Source organism: Poecilia reticulata, chromosome 6 (assembly GCF_904066995.2).
Source record: "Poecilia reticulata chromosome 6, P_reticulata-male-v2, whole genome shotgun sequence".
In the NCBI taxonomy this organism is placed as follows: Eukaryota; Metazoa; Chordata; class Actinopteri; order Cyprinodontiformes; family Poeciliidae; genus Poecilia; species Poecilia reticulata.
This window is the reverse complement of record NC_088835.1, coordinates 27,998,392-28,021,725: the sequence shown is the minus strand read 5'-3', so window position 1 is coordinate 28,021,725 and position 23,334 is coordinate 27,998,392. Positions and strand designations below refer to the sequence as shown.

Sequence of the window (23,334 nt, the reverse complement as noted above, 5' to 3'; positions counted from 1 at the left end):
TTTACTAATAAATAAATCTATAAATGTAATCGAATTTTGTTTTCTTTCTTATGTCATAATGAAACCGAAAGACTTTTATTATGAAGGGGGATTTTTCGGTACTTTCTCCCCAGAGTGTTACCGGAAGTAGGATACCTTATTTTGAAAGGGACTTTCTGTTGTCAGCTAAGCGGCGGTTCTCAGACTGTATGTCCGTTCAGAAACCGAAAAAAAGGCAGAAATTGAAGGTAAACTCATTTTTAATCTCATCATGTTTTCTGCTCTGGCGAAGGCAGTGAAGTTTAATTAATCTCTGATGTTTTAATTGTCTTGTTTGTCATTAAAACGCTCATTAATGAGCCTGGTGCAGCTAACTGGGCTAGCTATCACTGAAGCTACTTTCAGTTTAAAATGAATTATTTTCTGTTTTTAAAAACAAATTTTTATTTGAGGTATCAGTTCGGCAGGTATTTCAGGTTTTTTACCGGTTTAAATCTGGTTCTCTGCTACAGGCGACCTGCTCTTTATCCTCGTCACCATGCCGTTGATATGAGACTGAGCCGCAGGTGATTGGTCAGTTTGGAGACAGGTTTGTGAAACGCGATGGCTGAGAGGTTCCCTGCCAGCCCTGGTTCTTCAGAACCGGACAGCCCCGGAGGTCTGAACCGACGATGTCTGCTGGAACCCACAGAGAACCTGTTCAGTGATCTGTCCGTCATTGTCCCAGAAACCCCCAGGTACAGACACACAGTTGTTTTTGTTTCGCTGTCAAACTGCTGCTCATCTCTGGCTGTAGTTTCAGACCTATTTAAACCAGATTCGGTTCGGTTTGTTGATTCTGGGTCACAAATTTTAGTTCAGAGTTTTGTCCATTTTGTGAACACACAGCTATCACAAAATGTACAAGGTTTCCTTTCTTGAGTCTAATCTGTTAAGATTTAAAGATGGCACAGTTTGACAGATGGAATATGGAAAGTAGGCGTGGGCGATATCGCGATATTTTGTGGTACTACTGTGACAATAGAAATGATTTAAAAAATGCAAATTATTACTTACTTTTTTTTAGGTAACAGTATGTCTGACACAAATATATGTGCCCCAAACACAAATATTGTTCTTTAAAAACACTCCCATCTGAAACTGAGTTCTTCAGGAGACCTCTTATTTATTTATTTATTTAAAGTGTGATTTTTATATTACTAAGCTGCACACAGTAACTGCATTTAGTCATATTTTCAAATTTACTTTTATTTTCCATGCTCTTGTAGAACAGTGGGTGGAGAAAATGGCAAAAGTAGCATTTCCAATCATACTACAAGTGTTTTCTTTTTTCTTAAGGCTGATAACTGAAATTTGTCATAACATTGATAAATCAAAATTTTTATCGTAAGAAATTTTTCATAATAAATGCTCAAACATGAGTTATTCTCCATGTTAACTAGTTTTAGACTGCAGCTGAAGGCCACAGAAATGTCAAGCTCACAGCCAGTTGGTTCTGTTTCTTTTTCTCCAGCCCACAGCTCGGCAAACGGAGGAGACACCGCCGTACTGCGGAGGATCTTTACAGCCCTGTGAGTCCCGTTCTGGCTGAAAATGATGTTTTATCACAATATTTGCAGTGCTACATGTCATAGAACACAGTCAACAATTGAAACATTACATTTCGCTAAATGCCATCGTTACACATGAAAATGTTGATTTATATTTCACTTATTATGTTTCTAAAGCATAACAACCAGGTGGGTTTTTTGTTTAGATTTAAAGGAACTCAGTGTTTCGGCTGTTTTGCAGTTTTCTGGAAGTTTGTTCCAGATTTGTGGTGCATAGAAGCTGAATGCAGCTTCTCCATGTTTGGTTCTGGTTCTGGCTGCAGGACCAGAACTGGACGATCTGAGAGGTTCTGGAAGGTTGCTATGACAACAGCAGATGTATTGTGGTCCTAAACCGTTCAGTGATTTATAAACTAACAGCAGGATTTAAAGTCTATTCTCTCAGCTAGAGACAACCAGTGGAAGGACTTTAGAACTGGGTGATGCATTTTACCTTCCTGCTTTTAGTCAGAACACCAGCAGCAGCTTTCTGGATCAGCTGATAATTTTTTAAGCAGACCTGTGAAGAAGAATGATAAATGCTTAGTCAGCGTTCTCTCTCTGTTTAGGGACCTCAGGTGGCGGCCGGCGGCGCTCCAGGACCAGAGAAGTCCATAGGGCCCGGCGAAGGTTTTCCACGTAAATCTAAGCGCCGGCGACTGGTCAACCCGAGTGTTGGCTTCGTTCCAGCATCATCTCTCAGGAGTTTTTCTCTGGGCGGCTGGCTGGAAACCCCGTCCTCCTCATCATCTTCTTCCTCCTCGTCTTCGTCGTCTTCGTCGTCTTCCTCCTCCTCTGTCTCCTACCTCACTCCAGAGTCGGTCCTCAGGTCAAACCGGATTGACGCGTCAGCTTCAGCGTCTCCCCCCGCAGCAGCATCCTCATCCAGCTCGCTGTCCTTCCTCACCGAAGAGGAGAGGAAATGGCTGAACGAAGGACAAGGAGACGCCTCACTAGGTCAGGACACGGCGGCGCTCAGTGATAAGACTTAAACATTAAACTTCATGAATTCATGCCAGATTTAAGTAAATTTCTTTTTTCTCACTTTATTTTCTAAAAAGGATATGACAGAAAATATGTTCAAAAATGGCTTTTATTTCAGTAATCCCTTTTATGAGAAGCATTTTGGAGGTTTAATTGGATTAATTGATTATGGAAATAGTCGTCAACTAATTTAGTGATCGATTAATCATTAAGTACAGACTTAAATAAAAATTTTGCTGAAAAACCCCCAAACATTTTCAGAGCAGTACTAACTAGAGCTGAAACAAGTAATTGGATTAATTGTGATTATTGAAGTAGCTAATCAAGTAGCTAATTACTAAATTAGCTGTCAGCTGTCAGTTTAATCATTAACTGGAATATAGAGTCTTAAAAAAAAGACAATTTCCTGATGGAACAAAAATATTCAGAGCAGAAATTAATCCAAAACTGTACAAGAAATATTTGCATTTAATTGTTCCTAGGGCTGGACAATAAATGAGTTTTTTGAATTTTTGGTTTTTGAAGATTTAACTTTTAGCAAATCTGGATTTTCTTTCCACCGATGCACTCATTTAGTTTCCATAGTTCAGAATCAAACAAGATGGCTACCCTGTGCTGACATCATTCTGAAGTATGGAAACCAAAAGGGTGCATCGGTGAAAAAAATCCACATTTTCCAAAAACTTAATCTTCAAAAATCCAATAAATCAATAAGATCGATTTGTCTCCCAGTCGTAGGTCAGAGTTTGGACAATAAAGCTGCACCTGAAGCTTCGTAGCTTCATCTGTCTGTCTGTCTGTGCTGCAGACGTGGTGGAGCAGATCGTCATCAGCGACGATGAGGAGGCGACTGTTCGCTCGTTACAGGTGAAGGAAGACGAGGCGCTGGCGCGGAGCCTGCAGGTGGGACTTCCTTACTTCCTGCTGCAGACTCCCAGCAGCTCACCTGAACAGGTGGGACTAACTTCCTGTTTTGGTTTTGTTTTGTTTCAGGCTCAGTTCGACCATGAGGAGTCGCTCAGCAGACATCATCATCACAGCCATCATCTTCATCATCTTCATCAGCAGAGCCACCAAAGGGTGAGGCGAATGATTTATCAAAATAAAATGTCTGCATATTTAAACCTGATTGTTTTATTTAGTGTTGGTTGTAGAGCAGTGTGCAAAGTGCAGCCCGGCTTTTTTATCGGTCGTATTTAACAATGGAAAATGTTAAATAGGACATAAAGTATTTGCATTTTTATAACCAAAAGTTTATAATAAGTAGAACACAGTCTATCTGGAAACTTTACTAAAAAGTCAACTTTGTGGGCATCCAGATCGGCTTTTATTTATTTTATTAAACTTTACTAAATATAGTGAATGTTTTGAAAGGAAGTGACACAAAACCTGTTCTTATAACTGAAAATAAAAATTTGTCCAGTTGACTTCAAAAGAATTTGGAAACTAGATGTTTCCTTTAATACAGCAAATTTGCACACACAAAAAAAACAAAACATTCTTTGAAAAAAAAAAAAGTAACGTATTCGTGGTTACGATCCAGTTGGATCTCTGACAGTCAGCTCCTGCTGTTTGGTTTAACCCGGTTCTGGTTCTGGTGTTGACGGTGCTTCTCTCTGTGTGCAGTGTTACTCCTACATGCAGCCCAGCTGGATGTCTCAGGTGTTGGCCGCCGTCTCTCCTCTGGTTGGATTCGAAGATGGTATGATCAGAAAGTCTTTTTAACTAATTTCTGCTGTATAAACAGCATTAGCTGCTTTTCCATTACAAATTAGCACAAAACTTTGTTGAAAAAAATCATAAAACAATTTTGCTATTGCTGTGTTTACATTTAATTAGAAACAATAAAATAACATGTTAAGTTTGTTTACACAATAAGTCATTAACAAACATGCTAGGTTTAGGTTTAGATCTTAAATGCAAAATGTGTTTTTTTGCATGGTTTTGTCCTAATTACAGCTCTGAGTGTGTTATTTCAGTAAATGATTTGTTTTAGAGTCTCTACACTTCAGTTAACAATTAAGTACTACATTAGTTGACGACTATTTCAATAATCGATTAATTTGATAAATCGTTTCAGGACACTAAAACTTTTTGAAAGTAATCATATTACAAATCATAGAGATGATATAAACTAGCATCTGATTTGTTCATGTTTTAACCAATGCACCTGGTGTGTTTCCATAGATCTGATTGGTCAGCACAGGCGGCGTGGGCGGAGCCGAAGGAGGAGCAGGGTACCCGACTTCGCAGAAGATCTCCAGGGGAACGACTACGAGGTGAGAAACCGACCCGAACCCAACGTCGTCTCTGAACAACGGCGTTTGTTTTTTTGTTTTTTTTTTCTTTTTGTAAAGTTCCAGAAGGTTCCCCTCAGAGCAAGGAGCCATGGAAACGCCTGGTTTCCGTGGTAACCGCGGTGAGGGGTCTCAGTCTGGATTCCTTTCTTCTCCTCTCAGGCTCTCCTGGAGTTCGAAGAGCGGCAGGGCACCGTTGTGTCAAAGAAAATGAGTCGCAGGGAAATCCAGAGGTTTCCAACCAAAAACTTCTGCTCTGCGACCAACAGCGGGAACACCCAGTGAGTCCAGAACCCGGTCCGGTCCAGTCCGGTCCGACCCGACCCAATCTGAACTGGAAGATTTAACCCGCCTCTCTGTTTCACCCGTCCGCAGGTGTCAGATATGTTTCTGCGAATACGCTGACAAGGACAAGCTGAGGATGCTGCCCTGTTTCCATGACTACCACGTCCAATGCATCGACAGGTGGTTAAAGGTACAGGCACAGAGAAAACCAACACCCAAGTTCTTATTGTCAAGTTGTCGAGTTTACAGTAATTATCTCCAAACTCTTAGAATATATAACGCGTAACGGTTATTTTAGTAAATGATTATTTTATCGATTATTCTGATGATTAATCGCACATTTTCCAGGGTTTTCATTTAAACACTTGAGCCTTTTTTTATATATATATATTATTATAAATGTATTAGAAAATGTGACTAAACAATTCAGTTCCGTTTAGTGAAAAGGGAAATATTTTATTCCCTAAAATGCAGCAATATATTATTCTGTTGATCAATTGCAGCTAAAAAAATACTTCTAACATAAACATATGAAAAGCTCATCCAGTTCTGCTGGTCTTGACATCAATTAACTGATTAGTAATTGGATTATAAAGGTGCTGAATTGAAGATTTGTTTATTTATTTTACAGAATTTGAACCAGGTGAAGCTAAACCAATGATAGTTGAAGAGTTTTTTGTAGCACATTTACAGACAGAGAAGATTTTTCATCTTTTTGTAGTTTCGGTTTAATTGTCTTTAGATCTTGTTCTTTCAGCAAATGTCCTTCTTTTGAGTCTGTGTATTCCAGTTGACAATCCCTAAGTTGGTAAACATTATTTAAATAATCAATTAATCATGGTTAGTCATTTCAGCCTTAATTGTTTTCCATTTTATGTAAAGCTTTTAATTTTTTAATTTTTTTAATTTTTGTCTGACTCGACAGTTTTTTCCCCACACAACAAAAAATTTGGACACGCCCGATTTAGATAAACCCTGCTGATTTTGTAACAGAGTGAGATGTCTGTCTGTGATGAACATCTCTGTGTTAACCTGCCTGTTTCCTCCCGACAGGACAACTCCACCTGTCCGATCTGCAGGGCCAACCTGGCTGATGGAGACTCTCTAGCGCCCCCTACGATGTGACCCGAAACTCCTCCCCGTTTTCTGAAGAATAACTGATACATTATTTTTAGACTGTTATTCCTTTTGTGTTTTTTTTTGTTTTTTTGGGTTTTTTTTTTTATATATTAAACTCTGCAGGGTCGGTTGAAGCTGCTGTTGATTAATCTGTTCTTAAATAAAAATGTTTCTATTTTCTCTTTTTTCTATGCGAGTCTTTGCGGAGCGTCTTCACTCCTCGTAGTAACGTTTCTTCATCGCCCGGTACTTCCTCAGGTAGTAGAGCGCCTCCAGCTCCCGCGCCACATACTCCCCCCGGGCGATCATGGCCTTGATCTGCTCCGGGTCCTGGACGGACTTGTTCTTGGTAAACGCCGCTCTCAGACGGTCCCTGAAGTAGTCACCGCCTTTCGGGTATTCCCGGCCGAGGTAGAGGAGCTGAGGATGAAGATTGGTGAATAAAATTTAAAGGGGACTTATTCATATTTTGCATATTTTTGTACTTCCATTTTGGTCTCAACTGCTTCTAAAAACACCCAGCTGTTTTTTGGCAATAAGTTAAAAAAAAATTTGGTGTCTGGAAAATGAGCCATTAAAAAAACAAACCCTAATAAATCTAGCAACCCTAGAAAAACTCTGCTCATTACCTAGCAACCCTGGCAGAACCCTGCCGGTTACCTAGCAACCCTAGCTGAGTTCTAGCACGTTTGGTCAGCTGGTTTTACCGTTGTATGCACTGTACAATGGCTGCTGGAAAAGAGAAGTGTTTTGTTGTTGACTTACCATCCAGAAACTACTTGCTAAATTATTCTTGTTGGTTGTTCCGGAGTTTCTATTTCTGCTTTTCAAAGATGTACGGTTGTACAGTATAACTGTTTATCTGTTTGCAGCCATTTTCACATGTCGGTGTAAAACGCTTGGTTAGCGATGTAGCCATCAGCAGCTTATTTGGATTTAAAGTTACAAGAGCCCTAAAACAGCTCAAAATAAGGAGAACTGAGTAGACAAACGAGACCTAACATGTTCAAAGAAGCATATCAGGTCACCTGTAAAGTGCCTCCATCTTTGTGCTGTCTCAGGTTGTTTTATTACATTAGAACTAGAATAAGGGGTCATATTTTGCTTGATGATCATGAGAAAAAAAGTTAAAGTGCAATAGAACCGTCACATTTGGACCTCTGATTCACTCTGAGCTTTTTAAAGTCCTAACAAATCACAGATGTGACTCTAAACTCTCCATTCATTAAATAAATAGAAATCACAAGGAGCTTATTGGATGTTCTGTGTCTTCACCTTAGTGACTTCACTGATAATCTGTCAACTGATTGGTTAATAACGAGGAACTGAAAACTCACGTTCTTGTAGAGCCGAACCACCTCAGACCGCAGAGGGTTGGCCATCATCCAAAGAGCTGCGAAACAAAACGGCAGGAATTTATCTGAAGTTTCTGTTGAAATGGACCAGAAAATAAGTCAATATTTTGCATTTCTGCACCAGGCACGTTCTCTCTGCAGTGGAGACGGCATTCGGTTCGTTCAGATTACATGTAAAAGGATATTTTTGTACTACGGTGAAGGTTAAACAGCTGTTCGAGCAGGAAGTTCACACAGTTGGCTCAGTTGGACTCAGGATAGTTACAAAATGACGACTACTCTGTCCAGTTAAAACCAGCAGCTTCTCACCTGTCCAGGTGACCTCCGGACTCTCCGGTCAACCCGGAAAATGATTTGGTTCGCCTTCTGTTTACAACCGTTTGTGTGGAAAATAAACTTGGGGTGGACCGCTCAGACAGACTGATTTAAAGTTCAAACTTTATCTGTAAATCTGATCCTTGAAAAAAAGCTGAATCTGGAACTCCGAGTAAACAACCAAAGAGTAGCGAATATCAAGATGGTAACCTCCTGAAACGGACACAAAAAGGCCGACGACGACAAAACTGGTACAGACAGCTGAGAATCAAAGAGCCGCGAAGGTTGGATGGTAATCTTCCAAACACTGACCCAAACGTCTAAAAATGTAAGTGACGAACGTGAAGCTAATGAGTTTTGAAGCGTAGCTACTTGCATTAACTTACGTAAATAACTTGTTAAACGTAATTCTACGAGTAGTTTTAGTAGTTATGCCATACTTTTTAATTGTACTTGAATAGTGTTATAAAATATGTAGTGGTGGGACTCGATAAAACATTTTTTATCGAAATGAATCGCATGTTACTAGAAAACCCAGACGTTGGGAACAGAGTCCCGAAGGTTTGGATGATAATCCTCCAAACTCCGACCAAAACTCGAATTGAATTGAAATAAAAGCATTAAATGTAAACTTCTGATTTTTAATAGTAATAAATACATATGAGATTCTCCTTATTGTGGCATTTAACAAATACAAATAACAATGGTATTTTTAACTGACCTAAAACAAGAAAGGTTTGATTTAACTTCAGGGGAAAAACAGTTGTATGTCTTGATTCGGTGTATGTAAACTTCTAGTTTTTGTTAATTACAAGTGACAGATGACTCTCCAGATTGTTTTTAAATAAGAGTCAATTTATTTGAGGTTCATATTAAGAAACTTTTGAACAAATTTAATTTGTAGTGGAAAAACAACTTCTCTGTTACAATTCTCTATTTTTCATCCAAGATGTTTCTTGATAAAAACACAAACACACAGACGAACCGCTCACAATTTCATGCATCAACAGACAAAATATTAAATTACAACATAACACGTTGAGTCAAAATGCTGGTTTCTGTCGGTCATTTACTGAATTTGATGCAGACAAACAGAATAAGCAGTTTGGGATGAAGGCACTGCAGCCTGTCAGACTCGACTCGGGGCTAAAGGCTGGATGGCAGCAGCTCAGTAGTTGGCTCTGAGCTGGCGGTTTTCCTCCCGCAGCCTCTCGATCTCCTCCACCAGAGACTCGTTGACAGAATATTTCTCGATCAGACCGTGGATCTCCGTCTGGAACAACATGTCAAACGAACGTCACCGGTTTTAGCTAAATAAAAGGATCAAATTGAACATAAATCCTTGAATTAAGTCCTCAGAATGAAAAACAGAAGTTTTTACCAGCTGGATGTAAAACTGCCGGATCATTTCCACCTGCAGGTTGAGGATGTCCTGGTGACAGGCGGTCCTAACGTCACAGGAAAAAAAAAAACAACCTTTAAATTTACTGTTTCCCAGTTTTCTGCACAAGTAAGGAAGCTTTTCAACTAATGTTGGTCAAAGTGGGGAGCGGGGGCCATTTACGGGCCCTGGAATGATTTATTTGCAGCCTCCCCCCCAACCACAATTCAAGAATAAATTAGTACAAAACTACACATTTTAAATTCAAATCTATTGAGAAAAATGTTAGCTGCAACACAAAGCAATCAACTTTTCCAAACTTTATGGTTTCCTTCTGTTGTCATGGCGACTAGGACCATATCTACTCATTGACAAACTTGAAAGTAAACCTTGGCGAACCACAGCCTGCTTTTAATTGCTGTATTAAGACTTGGCTACATACAGCAGGTGTTTTCAGATGGAGACTGAACTAGATTCTGGTTTTATTGCTGAAAATAGAAAATATTTCTCAGGATTCTTCAAAAATAACTGGATGCCTTTCATTAAAGAAGAAAAACATACAACAGTTAAAGTTTTCTATCAACAGCATTCCTACAAAAAATGTGTTTAATATAGTTAAACTTAATTTATTGTTGAGTAAATAAAAAAAAATATGTTGTTTTTGATTTTAGTTTTAAAAAATGATTTTATTTTTGACCCGCTAATAGTTTTGAGTCCAAGTGATAAAAAGTTTGGACACCTGAACTCCTCCAGCGTTTCGTGGATCATGTTCTGGATGAAGTGGATCTGCAGGGACGTGAGCGGAGCGGCGCCGTCCTGTCCGACCACGTCTGCGATGTTCTGGGACAGAGACGAGCACGCCGCTGCCATCGCAGCTGAACCTGAAGCTTAACGCCGGAATCAGGATGTTAGAAACGGACCCAGACTGGTGCCGTAACCATGGAAACCAAGCTGTACCTGCTGCTGCTGCTGCTGCTGCTGCTGCGCCGGCGGCAGATGAGCCGTAACTGAGCTGAGTCTGAATGCCGTTGGCCCCACGGAGGCTCGGTTCTGCAGCGTAGAAAGGCGTCACCGCCTGACTCTGATTGGTCTGCTGGGTTGTAGAGGGCAGAGTCTGAGACCCCCCTTCCTGGTTGGAGCCGCTGCTCCTCTCAGGCTGAAACAACAGAGGTCAGAGGTCAAACCTTCGCTTCAGACCAGAGTTTATCAAAGTGGGGGCCTCAGAAAATTGGAGAAGATGAGAACATGAAAAAAAAGCTTTTATTTTTAGTTATCATAATTTTTGTTACACGATAATATTTTTAAAATACAAGTTAAAATAATTATTTCTGACGCTCATTTTCTGATTGGCTGCCAGCTAAATTCATCTTTGCTCCTCAAACTAACGGAGCAATCAGAAAACGGAAAAGATTCAGACAAGAAAAAGACCAGAAGGACTAAATAACATCTTATGTGATTAATGTGAAATATTACATGTTTTCTTTTAATCTGGTAATAAAGTCATAAAATATTTATCTGATAAAAAAAGAACACATGATCATCTAAAATCAACATTTATGCTAAATTAATGTAATAATTATTGAATAATAAATAAAAAACACTGTAAAAGCTGATGTTTGTTTACATTTTGTAGAGTTTTCTGTAGGTTTCTTAATGCTTGTTCAAGAAAAAGTTTGTTAATCCTCCTGACTAAATATGGTCATCACCTTCCTGTCAGATGGCTCAACGCCGGCGGTGGCGTTGGTCGGCTCCTCCTCTTTGATCGTCTGAGGGGACAGGAAGATGGACAGCGGGCTGTAGGACCGGCCCCCGGCTGCGCCCCGTTGGGTCCCCAGGGGTGTCCGGCGCTGTGAGCCGCCACCTGAGTGAGAGTCTGACAGCAGCCAGAGAGGTCATCGCCATGGCAACAGGCAAACACATGTAGACTAATCTGCTGAAAACTCGCATCAGAACAGGGTTTCCAGTAAAACTCTGACCTTCTCTGACCGGAGAGAAGATGTCCAGGCTGGCCCGTCCCACCAACTGCTGACCTTCGCCCTCCACACCGGTAACTATGGAAACACAGTCAGGGCGTTAATCCAGAACCAGACGATTTATGAGGAGGTGGAAGGAAGTGATGCGTCCTGCGGTACCCTGTGATCTTCCAAAGGCAGCGTCTCCTTCTACGGCCTGAGTCCCCGGGTCTGGACCTGCAGCGGCAGCAGCAGAGAAACCGAATTAAACACATCTGTCTGCAGCTGGGATGGAGCATAAAAATGTAGATTTAAAAGTTAAACAGGGAAAGAAAATGTGAGACAGCTTCATAATTATTAGCAGCAGAACAAACCACTGTTGTGCTGTGATGGCCTTTAACATATTAATCATGGAAATTGTAAAAAGAAGAAGTTCAGTAAAGGCTTGAGTCGCCCTCTGCTGGCCGTTACGCAGAATGCAATCTTAAAGTTCTGAACTGATTTCATATTTTCTGTCTTATTAAAGTAAATATAAATTCAGAAAGAAATGTTAATTTATAAAAAATAGATTTTTGGACCTTCGCGAGGAGGAGAGAAGACGTCTAGACTGTTCCGTCCCACGATCCCGAACTTCTCCCCCTGAGGATGTTGCTCTGCCCCCTGCTGGCCTTCACCCTCACGACACATCACCTCCGCGCTGGCGCCCTCTGCTGGACAGAACACTCCAATCACTGTCTGGATTTTCTTCACAGAAGAAAATCCAGACAGTGATTGGATGGATGGAACAAAACAGGATGTTTTGTTCCATCCTGTTTTCTGGCTCAACGCTGTTTTCTGGCTCAATGGAACATGTTTTGAAGAGGAAAACCCTCACAGAACCAGAACTTTACAAACAAGTGTTTTGGGAAGCGCTTAATTTCTTAACACTGCCTTCTTTTGAGGATGCATTAATAGTTTTTATTTTGTATACTAATCACCATTTTTTAAGCATTTTGTTCAGTGTTATACTTTTTATTTCTTTGGTTCATTCTTCTGTATGTTTGTTACGCAGAACAGGATTCAAGATAAATTCCAATCAAACAGGAGCTTAAAATTTGAGAAAAGAAAAATCCAACACAAGTTTAAGATTTTTGATCCTTAACATTTGTTTTTAGAAATGGCAGTAGATCAAATTCCTGTGAAAATTATTGGAGTAAAACTTTCAAGTTTTTCTTCTTTCAGTTCAGAAATGACTGGACTTTATTCCAATAAGAACCAAAAAGGAAATTTTAACACACAGATTTATTTTTCCACTTTGTCCAGACGTAGAAAATGGTCTCCAGTTAAAGTTGGATTATTAATTTATCTATGGTATAGAGCCGTTTTCCTCTTTATAAAATATTTTTCTGACTTTATGTCACTCTAGATTATAGGACGCATTCATCAAAGCACTGGGAAATGAGTCAAATGTATTTAGAAATTGTTATAGCCTGGAAAATAACATAACTTAAATGTTATTCCATCTATTTTTCTGGAAGCTTGTTTTTCAAACCTGGAGACTTTCTGTTTATCCACAAGGAGAAGTGATTTGGGAAATGCAGTGCGTTTCGTGCAGGTTTCTCAACCCTGATGCTTCGGGCCCACAGACCTGCTGAAGCTTGATAAGCACCCTTTTATTTAGAAATTAACGTACAGCTGGAAACACAAGCTTATTATACCTTCACTGTTTTAAATATATGCAGTTTTATCACAATCAAAACAGTATATTTTTCAAAAACAAATCTTTGCAGCAGAGTCTGCAGATACACTCAAAAGAAAACAATCGTAATCAAACTTCATTGAATTTGCTTAACAAATGAATTCTATACTTTTTTAATTTAAAGAATGAAAAACAGCTTTAACTTCTCACAACAATTCTCCCACACATGAACCGCTCTGACTGAAGCGTTTAGGTCAGACAGCAGGGAAGGACAGTTGCGGTTACCTGTGCAGGTGACCTGTCTCTGAGGGGCGGGGCCTGCGCTGGGGGCGGGGTCAGACTGGATGCCCAGTTTGGAACTGGATCTCTTTGAACTGGAAGTCCTGGCATGCCCGAGTCTACTGGACTGAAGCGGGACAGAGAGAAAGAGTGTAAATGTTTTTACGTTTAATAAATGTCATCTCAGATTCATCAGCGAGGGAAGCAAGTTGTCGATTAATGAGTTAATTTAAAGTTAATTGATCTTATTTAACGATTACTTGATCAGCGGCCATTTTCTTAAAAACTTGTTTTCTCTTATGACCGTCTTTCAGTAACATGAAGAGCTCCATAGGTTACATTAAAAAAAAAAGAAAACATCAATAAATTTAGACATTATTTTGAGTCGGTTGTAATAAATACTGATTGAATAAACATAAACGTGTTTTTCCTAAACATTATTGAAATCAGACATATTTATAAAATATAACGAAACGGCAACCTCTTGGGTTGATGAATAGAAAAATAAAAGAAAACCAATATGTGACACACTTGAAACGGAGATATGTTAATAAATAAATACCGTCTGTAGTTGCTTTTGAAGGGATGTTAGAACTTCACTCCATGAAGTCTTAAAAAGCCATCTTGATTATTGGCATCGTGTTTTTTTCGATCGTGTTATAATTTCCCTGCATTATCTCCTCCGCTCTTCTGTTTTCACGACCTCCTGGCCTCCGGAGCGCATCAGTACATTTTAGGATGCCGTCGCTGCTTCGTTATGCATCTCAGCTGAATGAGCGACATTAAGATGAAACTTAACTTGTCGGGTGTTTACATTTTAAAACTGAACCGCATACACCGGACTCTGTTTGGACCGTTTCTCTTTCCCGTTCTGGTTTTGGCCGCCATCTTTGTTTCTGTATCAAAGGTTTTGCTTATTACGAATGAGTAGCGGCGCCCTCTGCTGGATGGCGGCCAAACTACAACACTAAAATAAGGCCTAATCAGACGTTTTCATTGGAACCTATTTTAATCTAATAACACATTAATCGACAATTTATTGTAAGATTATTAATTGCTTGCATCCCTACTCTGATAATCCAGATTTTACTCCACCTTGAGTCTGCTGGCGTTACTCTGGAAACGCAGGCAGGTGACGGAGGTTTTGTGGGCCACTGTGATTCTGGTGGGGCTGCTGGAGTTCCTCAGGTCGTACTGGTAGATTTTCCCCTGAGTGGACCCGACCACCAGACCGGTGCCGTCCAGCGTGAAGTCCACCGAGGTCAGAGGGGTGTCCACACGGATCGCCCGCAGGACTCTGCAGGGCGGTCAATTCAACACGGACATGTTCCAGTTCTCATTGCATCAGCGTGAAGCATCAGAACTGGACCGATGTCTCAAAGCGAGCAGAACTCACAACTTGCTGGCCGTGTCGTAGCAGATGATCTTCTTATCGAGGCCGACGCTGACGACGAGCAGGTCGCTGGTCGGGGAGAAGGCCAACCCCGAGCTGGGCGCCTTGTGGGCGCCGTCAAACACCTGCAGCTCCCTCTGAGTGTTGGCGTCCCACAGCACCATGGTGCCGCCGTCAGACACGCTTCCCAGCAGCGAGCGCTTCACCGTGGACAGCCGCAGGTCGTGGATGGGCTGGGGAGGCAAAATAAGGAGGGGTGGGCATTTATTGTATCATTTATCGTTATAAATTACGTATCATGATAAGATTTTTGATTTATCGTTTTCACAATATATTCCAATTAATGACGTTTAACTGTCCGTATATTGTTGGAATTGATATTTTCTCTGCCGTTTGTTCAAAGAGATCAATACATTTAAAAATATGATTAAATGCAGTTCCTATGTGGAGTTTAAGAGCATCATTCATGTTGGCTATGAATGTTGTGCAAATCTAATTTCACTTGTGATTAGGGCTGAAACTAAATTATTTTACTTATCGATTATTCTGACGATTAATCGATTAGTCTGATAATAAAATTGGCACATTCATTTATCAGTTAACTACTTCATCTTATTCTACGCAATATTAGAAATATATTCCAAAAATGAAAACAAATAATTAAATTCCTTTTTAATTAAGAATCTAAGCATTTTATTGCCTAAAATGTATTACTATAGCATTTATCTAGTGAATGCTTGATTATTTCAAGCAAACAATAAATCTGCAGCTAAAAAAATACTTCTAACATCAACATGAGGAAAGCTCAAATCTTATCAATACAATTGATAAAAACTGATCTGCTGATTATTATAGATTAGTTATCTATAAATAATTAGCAAAAGGTGTTTCATTCATATATATTTTACATAATTTGTATCAGGTGAAGCCAAAACTGCTATTTGAAGAGTTTTGGGTAAGACCTATTTATAAATATTTGTTTTTACTTTAAATGCAAAATGTTTATATTTTTTATACAGTTTTGGCTTATTTGCCTCTCTGACGGTTTCATTCTTTCAGCAAATGGCCTTTTTCTGAGTCTGTAAACTCCAGCAGTTAACGATTAATCAATGACTAAATTAGTTGATTATTTTTTAAATAATTGAACCATCATGATTAATCGTTTCAGCCCTGATCTACAATACTTTAAAGACAAGATTTTTTATGATTTAATGCAAATTGAAATGCAAAAAATCTGGATAAAAATAGGGAAGGCTGAGGAACCCTTTCTCCTGATGTTTGGCAGTAAATTTGACAGCTGGACCATTTAAATCAGGAAAATGTCAGCTATTGTTTTTTTGATCTTAAATGCAAAATGTATACATTTTTGTAGTTTTAATTACTGCTGTCATTTTGTTGTTTTTCAGAAAATGGCCTTATTTAGAGTCTATATACTCCAGTTAACAATTAACCGATTACTAAATTAGTTGATGATTATTTCAATAATTGTTTAATCATAATCAATAATTACTTATGATTGAATTCAAACCCCAGATGAGAATCTGTCTCACCTGGTTGCTGCCGTGGCCGAAGGCTCTGCTGGACAGGTTGGTGGTCAGGCTGTGCAGGACCAGGTCGCCGCTGGTGGAGCCGGAGACGATGCAGCTGTCGTTAGCGTTGAAGGACACGCAGGTGACCTCTTCTTTGTGGTCCTGAGAGACACAAACAGGAAGCATCAGCAGTTCAGACTCCCAGCTGGTGGGTCGGGTGGGCCTCTGTGCGCTGAGGTCTTCTTACTTTGAGGGAGCGGTGCAGCCTCTTGGACTTCAGGTCCCACATGTGGACGCACTGGTCCAGACCGCCACTGACCAGAAACTGGGATGAGGAACTCAGACACACCCGGGTCTGTTTTTTCTGCATCAGAAACAAGAATGTAGGAAAAATGTGAATAAAAGACTTATAATAATGATCATACTAGACATTTTAAACCTCTGACAGCGTTTCCCCCAGTGTATCATAAGCCTGGCGGGCCACCAGGCTTGACTTGTGCCCCCACCAGGCTAGATAAAAAACACTTTAATTAGGATGAAACCATTGACATCTATGTTGTGTTTTTTTATGTTTTCCTTTTTTAAGTTTTAATTTTTTAGTTGGTGTTAGGTGTTGATAATAATGTCTTCCTATAACACATATTTGCCTAGCCATATTTTAAAAATTTCTCTGAACTTTAAACGTTTCTTTACCCAAAAACGTGTTGGGCCTCTGGCTGACAGCTCTGGCGCCCCCTACTGGAAGGCTCAGTGATTTTTCCTCTGGTTTTAAATTTAGCTCTAAGATGAGGCGACCAGAGAGGACTCACCCCATCGGCCAGTTCAACCACTGGAACAGGAGCCGACTTGAGACTGGAAACCACCAGCTTGTCTCCGCTGCTGCTGGCACTCACCAGGTACTGGTCTGAGGGAACTGGGTTAAGGATGGAGACGTTTTTAACTTGGTCGGCTAAGAATAAAAATAAAAACACTGAAGTTACAGAAAAACATTAATATGAGGAGCAACACTGTTTCTCTCTGAGGAATCTGGCTTCCTCCCACATTTCTAAAACACAGCTGTTAGATTCTCTAATTTGTGAGAGTGTGTGTGTGTGTGTGCATGGTCGTTTGTCCTGTGATGGACTAGCAACCTGTCCAGAGTGTATAAGATTTAAAGGGGAAGTGTTATATGCTTTCCAGTCACATACTCCCATTTTACAGCACAATCAAGTAACTATTGATTGTGCTGATTGTAACTTCAGTTCTTACTAAAAATGCTGCATATCAAATCTGACTTACATTAAATTTCACTTTGTCACTTAATGCCTTAAAATTGGGCGTCTGTCTCTTTAAAGACTCCTTCTCAAGTCAGCAGAACATCGATCCTCTATTAACCCCTCAACATAATTTTTACCAGCGTTTCACTGAGAAGAGGCTCATATAAAGAGCTCAGCAATGTGCAGTTCAATCAGGTGTTTGCTAATTGCTGCTGGCTAGTCTGAAGGAGCCGAGTTACAGGGGAGGATTGCTCTGTGAGGCGAAAGCTGTGAAGCTTTTAAAATGCAGCTCAGGGGAGGAGCTGCACCTGGAAGGCGGGGCTAGGTCCACCCAGACGTTTTGTACAGCTGAATGGTTGCCATGGAGATTAAAGGATTTCCCAAACATAAAACTACACTCCAGGTTTGTTTTGGATGAGGGAATAACATTATAACATGATGTATAGCTCAAAAAAGTTGATTTTACATTAATAGTGTCCCTTTAAAGCAGGGCTGGGCAACTCCGGGCCTCCAGGGCAACCTGCAACCTTTGCATGTGTCTCAACTTCAACAAATCTGAGTTAAATAATGAGGTCGTTAGCAGGACTCTGGAGAACCTGACTGCTCTTAAGAGGTGATTCAAGAATTTTATTGAAGCGTGTTGAACCTGAGAGACATCTAAGAGTTGCAGGACATCAGCCCTCAAAGACATACATTGCCCCACCCCTGCTTTAAAGAGAAGTAGCAGAAGCAAATGAGGCAGATTAGCAATGTTTCTCAACAACTGATGGTATCAGCCCGGTTATGTTAGTGTGGAATATAATCTATGCTGTTAACTGTTAACATGTCATGACTGTCATGCAGTCTTCAGTCAGAGGCCTCTTCAGGGTCATTGCGAGACTGACTGCTACTGGAGCTCCTTCCTGCCCACAGCATCACCATCCACAATGCAACTTTGAGGAAACTTGGATGATATAAGTTTTGACATTTAACTTCCCTTTGGAATAAACAAAGTATTAATTCCAATATTTTGGATGTTTTGATGCAAATTTAATTAAAACAAATAAATGAATAAAATTTGAATAAATGTATTCGAGAGGAGATAGAAACACTTTTTCCCCCCCGTAAGCGTTAAGATTATCCATTTTCTTCCATCCAGATCTCAGCTGCAACCATTCATCAGGATACTGTTGGAGCTCCAGCAGGCCTGAGCAACGGGATGGCTGCCGCTGTGGGGGTTAAACTGCTCCAGAGTCGCCATGGAAACCGCATCCCAGATCTTCACACAGTCTCCGGTTGACACCAGGCGCGTCACCTCCTCCATGGCAGCAGCTGGGGGTTAAAACAAACACACCTCAATGTGGTTCCCAATCAAAAAACCCATGAACTTTCCACATTAAAAACTAATCCAGCATTTGAGGTTTTAACATATTACAGAAAAGTTTAGATGGAGTAATTTAAAGCAAACATAGCGGCAACAATTTGAGAAATCATAGCGTTCAGAAGTTGAACTATAACCTTCACTTGTACCTAACGCAGCTGAGTCTCTGCAGAGCAAAGATGAACAGAGGATCTCTTTGATGTGCACATTCATCACTGAACTCATTAAAAAGAGTGTTTCTCGAAAACGTCTCAGTTTTTTCCTCTAACTTGCAGAATTTTATGTCTAAAACTCCCCAAAACGTTGAAAAGCTGGAAAATAAATTAATTGAAACTTTAAATTAAAACAATTCATAAGTCTGTTCCATCATTGTCTTTTCGTGTATGCTTTATTTAAAGTATGTTTATTTTATAAAACACTCCAAGTCACTCTGTGCATGAATGGTGTACTATAATTAGGTTTTATTGTAGTTATATGGTGAGGATATAAAAACTCAGGTGTTTTGTTGCTTATATCACAACGAAACTAAATTTGCTGAAAAAATCATTTAAATGTAAGCAAATATAACAAATCTCCCCGCAGCAAACATCAGTTTTTAACCATTACACTAAAAGCTTGTTGGTTTATATTGATCAATCTGACCAACCCTGCTACAACTAGTCAACGTTAACTAGCTAACGTTTGTGAGCTACTGCAGGTTTAAAGTTCCCGAGAAGCCAGAAAAGTGTCGTGAACAACATGAAAGTTTTCCGGAATCTTAAAAGATTTTGGATAAGAAAGTTATACAAACCCTGAAAGTAAAGAAGATCCTCAAAAACTGACAATGTTTAGTTTTCGATCCTCCTGTAGCCGCTAACCGCCACTACGGAACACCAGGAGGTATAAAACACCCAACAGGCGCCTGTCTAAGCTGCAATAACACGTCAGCGAGGCCGCCATCTTGGAAGGGGAAAGGACAACCAAACGCGCAGACCCTTCAGTCCATCTGAAGATTACTTTTTAAAAATTAAATATCTGTCCTTCTTCCATTTAATCTTCTCGTAATCATGTACATGCTGTTAGGATGGTCGTTATCTCTAAACAGAACTTTAGGTCACATAAGATTTGTAAGTTTTATATAAAATAATAAATATATACGAAGAAATGTTTGTCGTCACCTGTTCACCAAACCATTTGCATTTCTGTGTGCAAATAGTTTGCAAAAGAAAACACCACAAAGATGGTGTATGGATACAGCGAAGAATGACATAAGGATGTTTGGTGTGAGAAAAAGACGTCTAAAGAGCTCTTTCTAGACTCTTAAGAGCTGCTGTAGCACATCTACACCGCTAGGCCGCAGACTCGCGTCATGTTGTCCCATGAACGGAAGAGAAGAAGTAATCTCCCGCCCCATCCACAAATGGTTTTAAACGGAGGCGGGACGCTTTTCTTTACTCGGTATAATTTTATCTGAATCATCGATTTACTGTACAAGGTCGCCGCCAACATGGTGAGGACTAAAGCCGACAGTGTTCCTGCATCATACAGGAAAGGTAAAAGTAACGAGATTTATTTAAATTCTACCAACGTATTTTTTTTATTTCGTATTGTTTAAAAAACTTGATTTTTGTATTGAATCTGGTGACCTGGAATCCGTCAGACATGCTTCATAAACCGACACAAAGAAGACGCCTTATATTTTTTTAGATTAAGTTTGTATTAGATGTAATTTATTTCCTCCCACATCTGATTAGTGTAACTGTCAATGAGTTAAATAATCGGCTGGTGGTGCATCTTTAAACAGCCTCCCGCCAACAGGAGACTGGTTCCGCACTTTTCGGCTCATACTGAATAAAACAACATATTATAACACTTTAAAGGTCGTTGTAGTTGTAAAAGAATGTTTATTCCAACAGATTCGGACTTATCTGACACCTTGTCAGCTGACAAAAAACGTTCGTCTTGTTTCGTTTTCAGCTTTCTGCCAAACTGGCGCCAGTTTTTAGCGCCTCAGAGCGTCTCTGTATGAATGTTCCACCAAACTCCATTCAGAAGTTTCATAATTACGTCTGTTCACGCTAATAACAAGAGATAGACTAATGATGAAATATAATAAACTCTTTATTTCTATTTTATTAAATGTTTTTGAAAATTCGGCGTAAAAATAAATCACATTTTCACTTCTTTGGTATGTTTAAACTGTATAATTTGATCAGTACCTTTTATAAATGCCGGTGTTTACAGAGCTGTTGCGTATAAATGCTCAAGCTTTAGTTATGGTTACATTGTTTCATTCACAAAAGTATGAAAATTGCTTGAAGGATATTTCTGGTCTGGAACTACAGAAAAAATAAATTAAATAATGGAAAAGCAACTATGTTCCCTTATTTTTGAGTGAACTGTAACTCTTAGTTCTTCGGTTAATTGGTTAATAATCACCAGTTTTCGGATGCATTTCAGTAATTCAGGTTCTGTACCAAGAATCTAGTAAATATTCTTGAAAGTTATAAAATGCACAACAATGTGATGATGAAATTCTGAAAATATCTAAATTGTTTCAATTTTCTAGAATAAAACTATCCATTTGCATTTTTTGCATCATAGTCAAGAGAAACACATGAGGTGGTTCTTTTAAGTGTGTGTTTCTCTCTCTCTCTCTCATCAGTCTGTCGCATCTTATTTTCCAGCTGTTGCAGCATCTGCGCCTCGTAAGTCACTGGGCTCCAGTTCAGCCAATGCGTCGTCGTCGTCGTCCAGCGGCTACTCGTCCAACCCGGGTCAGTTCGAGTTCACCCAGTCACAGCTGAACGCCGATCGTACATGACGCAACTGACACTGAAGTTTGTTCCACAGCAAAGAACAAATACGCCGGTGGGAACCCCGTGTGTCTCCGTCCGACCCCCACCTGGCAGAAAGGCATCGGGGATTTCTTTGGCGGGCCACCTAGAAAGCCCGAGAAGGAAAACCAGAAACCCACAGAGTCTGATGAAGAGGAGGCTGGTGGCAGCGGCATGTCGAAGGCCAGCAGGAAGTATGTTTGATGAAACCACAGATTGGCGTCTGGTCAGATTTCTGAGTTGGCAGATAAAGACGATGCTGAGCTGACTCTAATTTTATCCTGACCGTTTAAAAACATTGAGATGTGATACCACTGCAGTTAGAGGCGTGTTTCATATCGACTACAGATTTTAACACTTTGGCATTAAACTGCAGAGCTTTTTTGTAAAGTTTGAGCATGAATCCATTCATTCATTTGAGATGTTTACTTCAGGTAAAATGGTTTGTGCATTTCAGGGTTCATACAGGTGATTGAAATCCTTGAAATGCTTGCATTTCAATTTGGTGTTTGGAAGGTGCTTTTTTAAAAATTGTCCATAAAACTGCAATCAGTGCAGCTCTAAAGCCTAAAATTAGACATCATCTACAGTTGTGGACATTTTTATGTATCTAATAAAAAGACAAACTTTTTCTGTCTCTGTCTGAAATTAAATCGGATTAAATTTATCCTTTTTTAGGCCAGGTAGAATTACCAAACTATATGAGACATACAATTTTCTTCTATTTTAGTTGCTGCAGATACTAAATAGAAGATACCATCACAAGATGTTATTAATAATAGTAATAAATGACATAATAGTGAATTAATTTTTTTTTAGTTCGTTTTATTTTTATCCCAAATGTGTGGTGGGAAACTTAAATGGCTTAAATATAACTAAGAAAAGTACAAACCCTGGTGTTAATGAGGTTTGATTTGATGAGAATTGTGTTTTTGTTTGGATTCCAACAGATTTATTTATTTAGATTTAACCTCTGCTGTGAGTTGGGATGCACAATATAGTGCTGTTAACATCGGTATGTCAGTGATATGGACGCTTTTTTCACTGGGAAATCTGAATTACTCTGGAAAGTGTTAACTTCTGGATGTCCCCCCCTCCCTCATTTCCTTTATGAGCAAAAACATAAATGAGCAAATGTTTTTTTTTCCCCACACATTTTTCCAACATGTGGGTGAAAAAAAGATTTTTCTTCATTTGTAGCCTTGAGCTCCTTCTTTCCAGCACATTTTGATGACTCTATTTTCAGATGATTGAGAGAATCTTTCTCACAGAATGAAACTCTCCAGCAGGTGGTTTTTGGTCTACTTCTCAGTTTAATCTCATACGTCTTTGTTTTGCTCAGGTCCAGACCTCTGCCTGCCGAGGATGAGGAAGATGACTGAGCATGCCTGGCGTCTCTACCCAGGAAGGAATTTTAATGTATATGTGTATATAAATACTACTGAATTCTGTTGTATAGCTCATTAAACATGTTTTAACTGTTTATTTTTACATCCTGCAGAGTCAGGATTATGATTTGTGGCTTGACTTCTTCTCGGCTTTTTTTCTATTAAATATTAAATGAATGTCTGATGAGTAGTGTCAAATGTTTTACTAATGTGGGATTTTCTCAAGACATGCTGGATAATCTGTGGACCTAATCCTGATTAACGCATGTTTGTCTTCAGTTCTTGGACTTCATTCCAGAATAACATGAAATCAAGTGAGATTTTAGGTTGCTTATGCTATTAAAGACACTTTAATTGTGGAAAGAAGCTGTTGTGTGTG

At 39.6% G+C, this 23,334-nt stretch overlaps 4 protein-coding genes and 1 long non-coding RNA gene across 11 annotated transcripts; 3 read left to right on the top strand and 2 right to left on the bottom strand.

The window, feature by feature from the left end:
• Positions 1 to 97: 97 nt before the first annotated feature.
• Positions 98 to 6,433, top strand: LOC103466782 (uncharacterized). 2 transcript variants are annotated; one of them, XM_081608303.1, is made up of 11 exons: positions 98 to 227; positions 492 to 716; positions 1,493 to 1,550; positions 2,138 to 2,525; positions 3,361 to 3,455; positions 3,546 to 3,632; positions 4,179 to 4,254; positions 4,740 to 4,831; positions 5,012 to 5,130; positions 5,225 to 5,324; positions 6,188 to 6,433. In XM_081608303.1, exons 2-11 carry the CDS (start codon positions 583 to 585, stop codon positions 6,257 to 6,259), a joined length of 1,221 nt encoding a protein of 406 aa, XP_081464429.1. In that variant the 5' UTR covers positions 98 to 227; positions 492 to 582; the 3' UTR covers positions 6,260 to 6,433. The 2 variants fall into 2 exon arrangements, with proteins under 2 accessions (XP_081464429.1, XP_008410836.1); XM_008412614.3 differs by having other exon boundaries at positions 5,225 to 6,433.
• On the bottom strand, positions 5,519 to 8,120 carry lyrm5b (LYR motif containing 5b). The gene is made up of 3 exons (XM_008412610.3): positions 7,918 to 8,120; positions 7,591 to 7,646; positions 5,519 to 6,673 (listed from the first exon to the last, which is right to left on the bottom strand). The coding sequence occupies exons 2-3, from the start codon at positions 7,636 to 7,638 to the stop codon at positions 6,467 to 6,469; spliced, it is 255 nt and encodes an 84-aa protein (XP_008410832.1). The 5' UTR covers positions 7,639 to 7,646; positions 7,918 to 8,120; the 3' UTR covers positions 5,519 to 6,466.
• On the top strand, positions 8,111 to 12,471 carry LOC145552028 (uncharacterized). Of its 2 annotated transcripts, none has more exons than XR_014087968.1 (2): positions 8,111 to 8,251; positions 11,022 to 12,471. It is a non-coding gene; the product is annotated as an uncharacterized LOC145552028 (long non-coding RNA). The 2 variants fall into 2 exon arrangements; XR_014087967.1 differs by having other exon boundaries at positions 8,139 to 8,251; positions 10,012 to 12,471.
• nedd1 (NEDD1 gamma-tubulin ring complex targeting factor) lies at positions 8,973 to 19,696 on the bottom strand. 5 transcript variants are annotated; one of them, XM_008412604.2, is made up of 16 exons: positions 19,542 to 19,696; positions 18,559 to 18,702; positions 16,945 to 17,039; positions 16,383 to 16,499; positions 16,157 to 16,297; positions 14,610 to 14,839; positions 14,309 to 14,510; positions 13,220 to 13,340; positions 11,835 to 11,966; positions 11,437 to 11,493; positions 11,281 to 11,355; positions 11,011 to 11,177; positions 10,262 to 10,460; positions 10,044 to 10,191; positions 9,305 to 9,371; positions 8,973 to 9,196 (listed from the first exon to the last, which is right to left on the bottom strand). In XM_008412604.2, the coding sequence occupies exons 2-16, from the start codon at positions 18,692 to 18,694 to the stop codon at positions 9,092 to 9,094; spliced, it is 1,992 nt and encodes a 663-aa protein (XP_008410826.1). In that variant the 5' UTR covers positions 18,695 to 18,702; positions 19,542 to 19,696; the 3' UTR covers positions 8,973 to 9,091. The 5 variants fall into 5 exon arrangements, with proteins under 5 accessions (XP_008410826.1, XP_081464427.1, XP_081464426.1 ...); XM_081608301.1 differs by having other exon boundaries at positions 10,044 to 10,185; XM_081608300.1 differs by having other exon boundaries at positions 10,044 to 10,193; positions 10,267 to 10,460.
• A 429-nt stretch (positions 19,697 to 20,125) lies between these two features.
• pclaf (PCNA clamp associated factor) lies at positions 20,126 to 23,136 on the top strand. The gene is made up of 4 exons (XM_008412616.3): positions 20,126 to 20,283; positions 21,418 to 21,507; positions 21,584 to 21,761; positions 22,910 to 23,136. Exons 1-4 carry the CDS (start codon positions 20,238 to 20,240, stop codon positions 22,947 to 22,949), a joined length of 354 nt encoding a protein of 117 aa, XP_008410838.2. The 5' UTR covers positions 20,126 to 20,237; the 3' UTR covers positions 22,950 to 23,136.
• The last annotated feature ends 198 nt before the right edge of the window (positions 23,137 to 23,334 follow it).

Excerpts from the sequence above, each read along its gene's own strand:
- LOC103466782 (XM_008412614.3), top strand. The coding sequence starts at position 583 with ATGGCTGAGAGGTTCCCTGCCAGCCCTGGTTCTTCAGAACCGGACAGC. Across the intron at positions 2,526-3,360 it reads ACAAGGAGACGCCTCACTAG|ACGTGGTGGAGCAGATCGTC; the intron begins GTCAGGACACGG and ends TCTGTGCTGCAG. Across the intron at positions 4,255-4,739 it reads TCTGGTTGGATTCGAAGATG|ATCTGATTGGTCAGCACAGG; the intron begins GTATGATCAGAA and ends GTGTTTCCATAG.
- lyrm5b (XM_008412610.3), bottom strand. The coding sequence starts at position 7,638 with ATGATGGCCAACCCTCTGCGGTCTGAGGTGGTTCGGCTCTACAAGAAC. Across the intron at positions 6,674-7,590 it reads TGGTTCGGCTCTACAAGAAC|CTCCTCTACCTCGGCCGGGA; the intron begins GTGAGTTTTCAG and ends CTTCATCCTCAG.
- nedd1 (XM_008412604.2), bottom strand. The coding sequence starts at position 18,694 with ATGGAGGAGGTGACGCGCCTGGTGTCAACCGGAGACTGTGTGAAGATC. Across the intron at positions 17,040-18,558 it reads GGCCTGCTGGAGCTCCAACA|ACCAGTACCTGGTGAGTGCC; the intron begins GTATCCTGATGA and ends CAGTTCCCTCAG. Across the intron at positions 16,298-16,382 it reads GGCTGCACCGCTCCCTCAAA|GACCACAAAGAAGAGGTCAC; the intron begins GTAAGAAGACCT and ends TGTGTCTCTCAG.
- pclaf (XM_008412616.3), top strand. The coding sequence starts at position 20,238 with ATGGTGAGGACTAAAGCCGACAGTGTTCCTGCATCATACAGGAAAG. Across the intron at positions 21,508-21,583 it reads CGGCTACTCGTCCAACCCGG|CAAAGAACAAATACGCCGGT; the intron begins GTCAGTTCGAGT and ends TTTGTTCCACAG. Across the intron at positions 21,762-22,909 it reads ATGTCGAAGGCCAGCAGGAA|GTCCAGACCTCTGCCTGCCG; the intron begins GTATGTTTGATG and ends TGTTTTGCTCAG.